General features: G+C 37.9%; 1 protein-coding gene across 6 annotated transcripts in view; it reads right to left on the minus strand.

Annotated features, from left to right (window-relative positions):
- Ssbp2 (single stranded DNA binding protein 2) overlaps positions 1 to 12,028 on the minus strand; it is a 266,155-nt gene that overhangs the window by 22,570 nt on the left and 231,557 nt on the right. For all 6 annotated transcript variants that reach the window (XM_052743609.1, XM_052743611.1, XM_052743608.1 and 3 more), the window contains 2 exons: positions 8,050 to 8,098; positions 872 to 907 (listed from right to left, as the gene is read on the minus strand). In XM_052743609.1, the coding sequence (XP_052599569.1) occupies positions 872 to 907; positions 8,050 to 8,098 (85 nt within the window). The remainder of the gene's footprint in view (positions 1 to 871; positions 908 to 8,049; positions 8,099 to 12,028) is intronic.

The raw sequence follows: 12,028 nt of genomic DNA on the forward strand, positions 1-12,028 counted from the left end.
GAGGAACACTGAACCCAAAGACCACAGGTCCGGAGAGCAGCATGTGCTTTTCACTATGTTAATAAAACAGTGTTTCTGTAGGGGGTTAAAATGCTCATTGATTTTCTTCTGTGTCCTCCTTTTTACTGCACTGCAGTTGCCCATAACCTCTGAAAATTACTTTAGGAAAGGCTTCCGAGTTTACCATTTTATCCTTGCTTCTCTGTTAATATTTTCTCCTAAATTTTATAAAAATCTATCCCTTATGGTGGTCTTTGGATGAACAAGGATCATAAAAGAGGTGATGCCAAAGGATTATTTGTGAATATAAAATAGATGGTTCAAACTCACTAGCTTCAGGTCTACATGAACACTGAGAAATATTACTATGTATTAGTCTGTAACAAGGAAACAGGTTTTTCAGCTTCTAGGAATAGACAAAACCTAAAAGAGCCTTCCAAATTATTACTTTATTCTGTAGTCTGATCCACTTTGTGGTTGGGATAAAGTTTAATGTGTTCTTATCCTTTATGTGTGGTGAGCAGGCCTGGAGAGGGGGTGTATACATTATTCTTATGGAGAACTGCGAATTCAAGCATATCGTTGTGTAACTGGGAATGACTCTCTTCATGATTGGATAGAGAGTATTGTAGTGGCTCCCAGAAACATATGCCAAAGTCAGACCGAGTACTCAAGGCAATTCTAGCCAGACTGATAACTGTTTCACTAATGAACATCAACATATGTATTGAGGTTGCCAGATGAAACAACTCAAGATGTTCACTTCTTGGTCAATACACAGGGGCTCTTCTTAACATCTGGGCAACAATTTCATTGCCCAAATAAAGTGTAACATCAATTCTTATGAGCAAACAAACCCAAGTGTACTTACTACATAATTCCCAGGAGACGCTGAGGAGTACGGTATCTGGAACATGAGCAGAACAGAAACAAATATTTTCATTTCATGTGACTGCATGAGATTGAATTAAATAAATTGACTTCCCTTTTATCAAGTTTAAAATGCATCACAAAGTATTATAAAACATAAAGGAATTTCCATCTGTGTAAGTGCCAAAAAAATCTAAGCAATTATAATATTATATTAAACTCACAAGAAAATGTAGATTTCAGTCAAGAGGAACTTAAAACTATAGCTTCAAATTATATTGGCTTAAGTCATTTGTATCCACTGTGTGGTACTAATAAGATAGTCTATAAATAGAAAGATGTATACTTGTACAGCTAACACCAGGAGACCAGAAGATTTCAGATTAGTATCCTGTACAGATAAAACTTCTAATTTATGCAGAATTTAAAGACATTTACTGCTACTTTCATGCAGTACATGTTGATTCTCACATTCCCTGCTTAGTTAGTATTAAAACAATGCAATAAATTCCAAGGAATTTGCTAACTACAATGACCAAAGGCTGATAATCTGTGAGGACCAGATCCAAACAACGAATCTCCTTTCTCTTCAAATGAAGCCCCTCCTGAAAAGGCCATTTTCCAGGCAAGAGAGCTACTAATTCACAGTGCTCTGAACAATTAAAAACAGGAAGTGAACAATTAAAAATATACTTTCAAATAAACACCTAAGTGTGAGTGTTAATAGGAAAATTAAACATTTTCTTTTTCAACAAGGCCACTTGCATGACACAGCCATATGCTTTATTCCGAGAAAAGGCAGTAATCTGTCTCCCCAGACTGAGCTAGTGAAGGCCAGAAGCAAAGACCTTCTGAGAGGCGAACATGCTGATTCCTTTCTCTGATGGCCCCAAACCTGCCATAACAATGCAGTAATATGAAGTCACAAAGAAGGAAATCTACACACCACAATTTTCCCCTTAAAATGCTTGATGGTTTTTGGAACTATTTAATAGTAGGCTTTCTCCTCATTGTTTGGTGTCCTTGTTTTCTGTAAGCACAGAACACATGTCACCCAAGCCTCTACTTTGGTGTGAGTGAGAGGGTTGATGGAGCCCGAGCGCCCACAGCTACTGCAGTGATCAGTCTCTGGTGAAGGGACTACTTCCCCTGAGAACTAAGGTCTCTCCCAGCATTAAACCTGGCCTCCATTCAGTAAATGCATGACTTGGCTTTCTTGTGCCCTTTTCAACTCATGATCTACCCAGCCTTTTCAACACATTGCTTTAAATACATACATTTGTCCCCTGAACTGCCAACTTTCTCTTGGTCCCTGGAGTGCATTTCATCCCCGTCTTCAGCTCCTGGTCAGTGTTTTCTTACTCTGATATTGTCTGGCACAACAATCTAATCATCTTTTAGCTATTTATTACTCACAATATAGTATATTCCTGAACTCTGTGATCTATTGCTATCTCTCTTCCCTTTCTGAGACTTCAGAACGTCTGTAGCGAGATCTGGAAAATTCCTTTGCCTGACCTCTTTCTTACTACTCATGCTTACAAAACTTATTCTGTAATCCTGTCAGATTATTTTTTATTACACTTTCATCTTTTCTTAGTCAATTAGTTGTTCTGTTTATAAACTAAATTACCTCTACATTCTCCTATACTCTGTAGTTTATTTCTCAATATCTTAAGTTTATTCTTCCAAACATTAGTTCCTGTTTCTTTGATCCTCTGCTAGTAAGTCTCTGTTTTACAAGAGCTTTCCTGGAGGAAGACACAAAGCCAGGATGAGAAGATTACAAATACAGTCACACTCTGTAACATGTTAGTTACATGCTACATGCTCTGTACGAACATCTTCCCATTTTCTGGTCCAGCCTTTGCAAAAACCCTGACGGCTAAGTGATGAGCACGTAAACTTAGTCAACTTTAGGAGGAAGGAAAATTCTTGACCTGTAGTATTCATCCACTTCTTTGTATAAATATTCTCATTTGTTAGATTTCACGTTACCAAAGGAGTTCTACACACAGCTCATGAAATTCCTGAATGAAAAGCAAATTCTAAAATCTGGACTTATTTTTCACTCTTGTGAGCTGGCCTTTAGAGCTACTATGTCATCCTGAGGAGATACTTTGCCCTCCTGCCATACATTAAACTATCAATTTCAGGTGGGCATGCCATTGTTTACAGAATTAAAATTACACCTATTATGCTCGAGAGAGAAAGACTAGAATCTTCTGTTAGTTTCCAAGGACAGCACCTCCAGCCTTCCTCTCCACCCAAGTCTTCACTCTTCCTTCACATGGTGAAATAGAACTACCACTTTTAAATACTTTACAAATTGTTATCTCATCTAGCTGTTCAATTTATTTCCATCTCTGTCTGGACAAGCTCTTCTATTGTAGCTTATATCGACTATTTCTACATTCTAATCTTTAGCTTTCTGATTTCAGCCTGTGGGCTCCTACCCCTGGCACATAACAGAACCTGCACTCCTGCAAGCTGCCAGCAGGCTGTGATAGCATAGACATACATCACACCGAAAGAGACAGACATGCTATGTGAGTGTAGTGGGTCCGTTTCTGAGCTGGAAACCTGGGGATGAACAGAAGGAAGGTAGGTGTGACGTGAGAAAGATGAGGAGAACTGACGGGGGAAAAGGAAAGTGAGATCACACAGCACATTCAGGGAATGTTCGGCAATTTCTTTTTTTATGGCTGATACACCGTAGGACTTATGGATTGAACAGGAATGAGGGCATGCTATCAAAAATAAGAGGTTTTCCAGACATGTTCAAGTGCATGCCTTAGTGAGGTGACTCTACAGGGACCAAGGCAAGTGAATCCAAGTAGACTACTGCAAAATTTCAGCCAAGAGATGACAAAAGGAGTTGTGGATAATGCTGACCACAATAAACAGGATTGGAGAATTGAGAATCATTTCACAAATTAATTGAAAGGACACAATGACAAATGGTGCCATAATTCCATTACAGAGGATCCAATGTGCTCTTCTGAATTCCATGGGCTCCTGTATGCTCTTACATATAGTCAGGAACAAACACACACACACACACACACACACACACACACACACACACACACACACACACACACACACACACAAATAAATGTTTTAAAACATGTTAAAATGAAGACACAGTTGATAAGTAAGATCACAGAGTCAGAGGGTCAGGCTCATCTAGCTACAAAAAGCTAATGAAGAAAATTAAGGGTCAAATATGTTGCATGACTAAGCCAGAAGGGAATTCTGCATCTTAATACTCATGATGGTGGTGGTATGAATAAGGCCTCAACAGTAATGCGGCATTGAAAAGGATCGCCATCATTCCAGTTACACCTTTCTCCAGTAGGGAAGTCTACAATAATCTTGTAAGTACTGATGAGCTAGAGTAAGGGAGCGCAACATCATGCATTGTGTCAATGGAAAGTAGGAATCAGTTTTTAGTGTTTTTCTTTTAATTAAAAAATGTATTGTAGTGTAAAAAATAGCCCGTATGGTTAGTCATATTTTTCCTTAAAGGAATTCCCTCCATTTGCTTTTTCATATGCAATCAGAGAACTGATTAATAGTATGTCATACTAAACATCTGGTGTTGTGTCTACCCCTTTCCTACTTTCCAGGTAACTGGACTTTCCTTATTTTGACTAGACACAGGTTGTGCAGGCTCAGGAGTAGGCATGTGATGTAGGCAGGACATATTCATCCCCTCTGTCTGTTTCATGAAGGAGCACATGACTCAAGACAAGCAAATACAGTTCAGTTAGAGTTATTTCCAATTCCTTTCCTTAACTGGTCGTGGTATTCTTTTGTGTTCAACTAGAAGCCACAAACATAAAGATCTGGGGTGACACACAGCCTTCGTGTGTTCTAAGGGGACAGAGATAAGGAAAAAAGAAGGCACATTTTTCTGAACTCGTGGAACCTGAATCAGATTTAAATCAGGATTTTTAGAAGAAAAAATATTAAGGATTGGGGAGGGGGCTGGAGGAATAATGAAAAAGGTAAAATAGATATGACAGATGAACAAATGCATGTGAAAACAGAGATCCCCATCAATTTGTACAATTAATACGTGTTAAGAACTATCATGAAAAGTAAATAGGGAGTTTTCAGGATGAACCAGCCTTTGCTCTAGTAAAAAGTCAACTGTTAGAGAAGGAAAGAAAACATTTAAAAATGTCCATTTGGTGACCAACTCAGTGGGAAAAGAAAAGATTCAGGTAAGAATAACTAATAGATGCCAAACATGGCTGCTGAGGAGAAGGAAGGAAAAGAACACTCACCACAAGTTCAAGTACGGTTTTACATGGACCTTTCCGGAGGAAAAACAGTAATTTTAGTGTAACAGACATGGCACAAGCAGCAGCTTAGCAAAGCAATCCAAACTAAGGTGACCAGAGATGAGGCAGGTTCACCAGGAGCCTCCTGCAATGGTGTTCTCAGGAAAACACAAGGCTCCTCCCACTGTAGCCTGGCAGTGAAAACAAGCTACAGGACCTTCTAAACAACTGGTCGGTCAGCACAACTGCAGGTTAAAAGAGACGGCCCTCACTGGGGAGCGGTTCCAGAAAAGCACCAGACACGTGGCCGATGAGTGGCATAAAGGTATTATTTAGACAACTGGACAGACTCAAGTAAGATCTGTAGCTTAGAAAGCGGTATTAACCAGGGTTAGTGCTGTGATTCCGAGCACTGTTTTTGCAGTTATGAAAGGTGATACCTTATGTTTAGGAGACACACTGAAACACAACAGGAAAAACTGCTGACAGAATGAATCCTGGAGCAAATGTGGCAAACCATCAGCACTGGGGTGCTGGAGCAGGGGCATGGATTCTTGAAAGGATTCTTAGATCCTTTCAAATTAATGGGGAGAAGGTCGATCATATGAAACAAGATAAAACCCCTGAAAGCCCCTTTAATATGCTGCCCTGAGCAGGCAGACATACTGCACTGCTATCAGCTGAAAGGCATCTGTCATAGTAAATATGTACAGAAAGTCCAAGGAACTTGGAATTCAGAATAACACAGACGAGTCATCACTGCAAAATAATCAACTGTTTTGGGGGGACGTCCCTGTAACGCCTCTCACTCTGCTTCACAGAAGCCCCTCTCTTCTAGAAGGCCACCCACTCTGCAGTTTCTCCTTTTGGCTCTTCACCTGCTGTGAGAGGAGTATTTTCCCTCTGTATGCTTAGGAGGATGACTTCCTTCTCTTTCTGGGGAAACCCCACACATTCCCCACTATTTGCCTGATGCACATCCTTTGAGTTGAAGGGGTAGATACTTCTGTCTGTGGCATACATGAACAGAAAGGATCACCTTCAATCTTCACCTGTCTAAACCATACTGGCCAAATGCACATTCCAGACTGATTATGGACAGTGGATTGTGCACATTTCCACTCCAGTTTCTAGTATTTCTTGGGGTTTAAAATGATTTTGAGCTACTGATCTGATTAGTACACCAATGGTGCTTGGGTGAATCCTCAAGAGACGGGGCCCTCCCACCTGAAATTCAACAGAATATGGGATTTGCTTCTCATCTCTGCTTCTATTAAATACACTTGACTTGGCTAATACACTACCAGGTACAACATAGCTATTTCTCTATTACCTCCCCAAATGCCATGCATGGTCCTCACTGGCTCTCGGCTACACTCTCAGGTACATATGGAAAGGTGCTGATGAACATGGAGCATGAGTTATTCTCTGCCTAGAGTGGATGGCTGTGTGGACACTAAGCTTGAGATGGAGCACAGGCTTCACTTTTCTATCTAGTTTCATCAATCATGGAGGAAATAGGGACGCTTTCTAGACCCTGATGCTAGGAAGACTGTTACCTAGAAACAGTTTAATGGGTACTTTAATAGGACAAAAGTGATGTATTTGGGCTGCATGTTAGATGCCATTTCAAAGTGAAATCCTGAATAAACTAATTAAGGCAAAGAAGAAGAAGCAAAGAAAAAAAGTCTCCTAAGGCACAGAGGCAACTGAAAGCCCGGGGAAGAAGTTATCCACATTACAATATAATCTGGCAAAATAATATTTGACAAAGACTTGCTGAACAGTTCACTGAAGGCCCAAGTAGAAGCAACATCTTTCTCTTTACCTGAAATAATTAGTAAATGTCATAACTACCAAAACCAAAAGAAAATAAGATAATACAAAACTAATTATTTCCTCTAAAACATGAATGATTTAATTAACTGAAAGGAAATTTGGCTTTTGCTGTAGAACAACATTGGATCCATGATTATTTTCCCATACTTCACACACCTTATTTTTCACTTCTTTGAAGTTTTAAATTAATCTTGAATATTAGCTACATTTCCGACTTACTTAGCACTCGGGCAACTGGCGGTGAATGGAAGCACCTGTGCACAGCCAGCACGCTGCATCTCTTCCTGGTCAGCGCTCAGGAACTTCGTCCATGGAGTCTAGTCTGCTGGGCCCTTACTCCACCCCTTAACCTGGCTGGCTGTGTAGAGTGTACACACTATACTAATGTATAAAGCAGGCTTCTCTCACATTCTGAAATGCTTATGATTTCAAAGATGAAGAAATTATCTCCAGGATCATAAAACTAAAATCATTCAGTTTAAAACCTGATAGCTTCATTTGCAACCTGTGCATATATTTCTGTGACCTCATTAAGAGGGAAAAAATGCATTAAACCACTGCCACAAAAATATAAGAAAAATTCCCAGGATGTCAGATACATAGATGAGCAGGGATGGCAATTTAGCTAATAGGCACTAGGCAAATGTGCACCTGGTAGGTATGATAAACACAACTCACAATCATAGTAATTCAGTTTCCTCTAATTGAGATGCATCTTATCTGGCAACTTAATGATCTTGTAGCTACTCCAGAAGATCCAACCTTATGATAAGTAGAGATGGCTATACACACTATTGTATTACTCACTGTTTCTATCTTTTCTTTTGAAGATCTATTAACTGACATAGAACATGTTTACATAAGGAAATGAAAAAAATTACAAAATATCAAAAATTAGATACATTTTTAAAAGAATATAAACAAACCTATATTTTTTGAGTAACTTCTTTAAAAGCGTAAAACAACTGTGTTAAGTTCTTGTGAAGCTCTCAAAAGCAACAGTCTTTTCACTGCTAAATGTTACAAAGTGCAAAATATATATACTCACTGAATTGGCATTTGTTGGGTTTGGCCAAGGTCTACCACCACCTGGACCCCTACAAAATGATATGACAGATTACATTTCAACATGTGCCTAAATAGTTCCACAGTAAGTAAAGAACAAGGCACAAAACATTAATGTCTGTAATTCAGTTACTATACATGGTTCTAGTTAAGCACCAAAACTACTTTTTAGTCATCTTAATAGTTTTTCCTTGAATGAAAAAAAATTATTTCATGAAACAGTTTCATGTATAGCTAGTTTAATATTACTTATTTTTATAAACAAGAAATAGAAATTACCCATAGCAGTCAATATATGTTCCTAAATGATTTTTTTTACCAGTTTTGGAGTAAAAAGGGATCAAATACAGATACATATAATCCAATACAGCAGTAAGAGTCACCTGCATATCATTCAAAATGATTTTATAAAGTATCTACATTAAATGATTACTGTCAAATTACAAATAAGCACTATCTAAACTTGCCTCCTTAAAAATTATATTAAAGTAGATTATATATCAATGTATCATCTGGTGCTAATGATGACTTAGTTACCACTGGGAAGCACTTAGTCTGGTGTTAGCCTCATGGCCAATACCATTATAATGTAAGGCTGCCACTGAATACTAAGTATAAGTACTGCTGTTTGCCAGAAGAGAATGTAGCCTTTAAATGGGCATGTGAATTACAGTTCTACAGATATAAAAATTCATACTTCATAATTTTAGTTGAAGACAGTAGAGAGAACAAGTCTTGAAATGAAAGGAGATAATCTATACCAATATATTTCTTTATTTTAGAATTCATGAGAATGTTTTATATTTCATAGCCTATAAACAAAATTAATGCCCAGTTAATTAAATCAAGAGTCATATACTTGGGATGTGGTGTTATGTACATTTGAATAAATATTGTTTTATGAGAAGCAGACTATTTTCAACTTTCTTTCATTGGTTATAGAAAATTCTCTTTCTACTCACTAAGGCAGTGAAATTTTCTAGTTTTAAAGTTCCCTTGAATCTATGAATCTTAAATGTAAAGTAATAAACATTAAACAAAGACACTGTCCTAGTTACCTTGCTTGGACTCATTACAACTGTTTGAGATTTAGTCTGGTATTCATAGGGTATAAACAGAGGGATATGGTGTAAATCCCTCCTTCGGCTCTGTTCCAAGTGCCCTAAGGAGAATTCTCCCCTTGAGGTGATATTGATGATAAGGATGACAGTGGTGACAACAATTTTACAATTGATTATTGAACACTTTTCAAAGACAATTTTACATGCAGGATTCAGTGTCCTGATGGACATAAAATGATGCGAAACAGGATGCATGTTGATCAAGTGAAACGCTTGAGTAGGAAGATTAGCCAGAGTCTGTCTGGTGCTAAATATAACGCAGTGAAGAAGCTGGGCAACCTAGAAAACAGTCAAATCATGGGAAACTTCAACTGCACTGATGATACATAGTTAATTGTCTTCTAACTTTGAATAGGACCCACGAAGAACTGTAGGAATCGGTCTCACAACGTGGCTCAGTGGGCAAAGATGTTTGCTGCCCAGCCTCCTATCCTGAGCTCTATCCCCAGGACCCACACAGAGAAGGTGAGAACAGCTTCCTCAAAGCTGCCCTCAAACCTCTCCACACATGCTATGGCATGTGCATCCCTGACACAAAGTCAATGCAATTTCTTTTGAAGAATTGTATGAATAAAGTATATAAAATAAAATATTTAACTTAAAGTTGTCTACTATTAAATTAGAAGCTAAATTAAAAGTCAGAAATTGTTATTTAGTAAATAACATAAATTCAGTGTTAAACTTATCATAAGTAACATCATTTCTACTGTTTATACTACTTTAGTCCCAGAATTCTGTATTTCACATCAACTTCATTTGAACATTATAGGAATTACATATGAACTCACATAAACACACTGTGAGAGTTCCACAAACAGCGCTGAAGCCAACGCCTAGTGGTTTAAAGATCAACTAAGTTAGTCGATCATGTCCGCTTCTGCTGGAGCCTCGAGACTACCAAGAAGCTGACCCAACAACTCTAAGCATGATTCTGAATAAACACTAGGGGATGAGCCCTTTTTAGAAGCAAAGAAGAAGAAAACGTGACAGATGTATGTGGTTTTGGTAAGCATCTATTATGATGGACAGCTGGAATCATGACTACCAAGGAGATAATTCTCCTTTGGAACTCACTCATTTAAATAACCCACTGAACAGTCCCTTCTGGAAGTCATGGGATCTTTGCAGCTCTTCGCTTCTATAAATGGCTACAAGGCTGAGGAGCAGTGTTCTAGGGCGGGGCTTGTAAATTTTACATCACTTAATATTGGGTGTTTATTTGTTATAGAAGTGTTGAAAACCTACTTTGAATGTTCAGGACAAACTACTGTGCAGTTTGTTCCAAGTTTAAAAAACAGAAGTGTCAAGTTCCCACTACCATAAGCCTTTTTTCTCCAATGTTTTTGTGACCAATTTCTACTGTTTGTATGTTTGAGACAGGTTGTCTCTGTGTAACAGCCCTGGTTGTCCTGGAATTGGCATCGTAGACCAGGCTGGCTTTGAACTCACAGAGACCCACCGGCCTCTGCCTGCTTCCCTGAGCTGGGATTAAAGGCATGTGCTACCACAGCCCAGCAACCAATTTCTATATATGAACTTCCATTAATGGGATTAACAAAATTTGTGTTGTGACTGTTTAATTCTGCAATTAAAAGCTCTGGTGGCTGGTCAGAACACAGCACTGAATCACTGGGGGGCCAGGACTGGCTTTTATTTCACTGTCTTTATATTCTCCTGGCAAATGAGAGGAATGAAGAAACATTCCGAGTATCTGGAAGCCTGTCCTTGCTCCTAACCCATTTCAAAGTGGAGCTTGAGGGAACACCATGTCCTGTCTTTCAAATTTTCAGTAGTCCGACAGTGTTCTCTTTTTCTTTTTTCTTTGAAAATGTCATGAAGAAAGTCACGGGTGCCATTTAAAAACCCCCTCTTTGGAGGGGGTGTCACACATTTGTGTTAAAGATTATAAATAATGGATTTTAATTCAATGTATTTTACAAGTGTGATGAAGATATGGTGTATTTCTTGTTCTAGTCCACTTTGATTTGCCAGGGATACCAGCAATGAAATGATTACTCTCTTTGACTAGAATGTGATTAACCGGAAAGTTTCCCTGCCATAGGAAAGCATTTATTATGCCTAAATATGTATGTGCTTTTCACTGTCTCTGAGAGAATCCCAATTTACTAAAAATGAAGAGAATTACAGAAGACTCCAAAATAAAGGGAAAGTAACAAAAAATGAGAATAAGCACGTAAATCTTCATACTCTTTAATAACTAGACTTCATATCAACAGTGGACTCTCATATAAGAGAAAATATTTCAAACTATCTAAGAATGTTTAAGAAGGCTGAATATCCAAAAAAATCCTAACAAAAAATGAGAATAAGCATATAAGACTTCATTCTCTTTAATAACTAGAATTCATATCAACAATGGACTCTCATATAAGAGAAAATATTTCAAACTATCTAAGAATGTTTAAGAAAGCTAAATATCCAAAAAAAAAAAATCCTAGTAAGAATTTCAGCCACATTTTTCGTCTTAATGGTCTAGGGAATTAAGAGTACTCATATGTGGATGCTTAAGCACATATATGAGTACTCTTAATATCAGAGGGAACTAGATAATTTTAAGTAATTATTTGAGTCTCTTAAATCATATGAAAATAAAATTTTATTATGTACCAGCAAAATCAGGTTTACCTCAAGGTGGCTGTGTGGCTAATTATTACACAGAGTACTATATTGTTTCATATTAGATATGTCCTTATCACTTGCGACAACTTGATTGAGCATAATATTACAATTTTATTGAAATATATTGACTTTTAAAGTGAGAATCTAAATTAAGTTTCATGTATTTTCTAGCCTACTGTTAAGAGCTCCAGCTTTTAACAT

The sequence above is a fragment of the Peromyscus californicus genome, unplaced genomic scaffold, assembly GCF_007827085.1.
Source record: "Peromyscus californicus insignis strain IS unplaced genomic scaffold, ASM782708v3 Scaffold_18__1_contigs__length_77618521, whole genome shotgun sequence".
NCBI classification, from domain to species: Eukaryota; Metazoa; Chordata; class Mammalia; order Rodentia; family Cricetidae; genus Peromyscus; species Peromyscus californicus.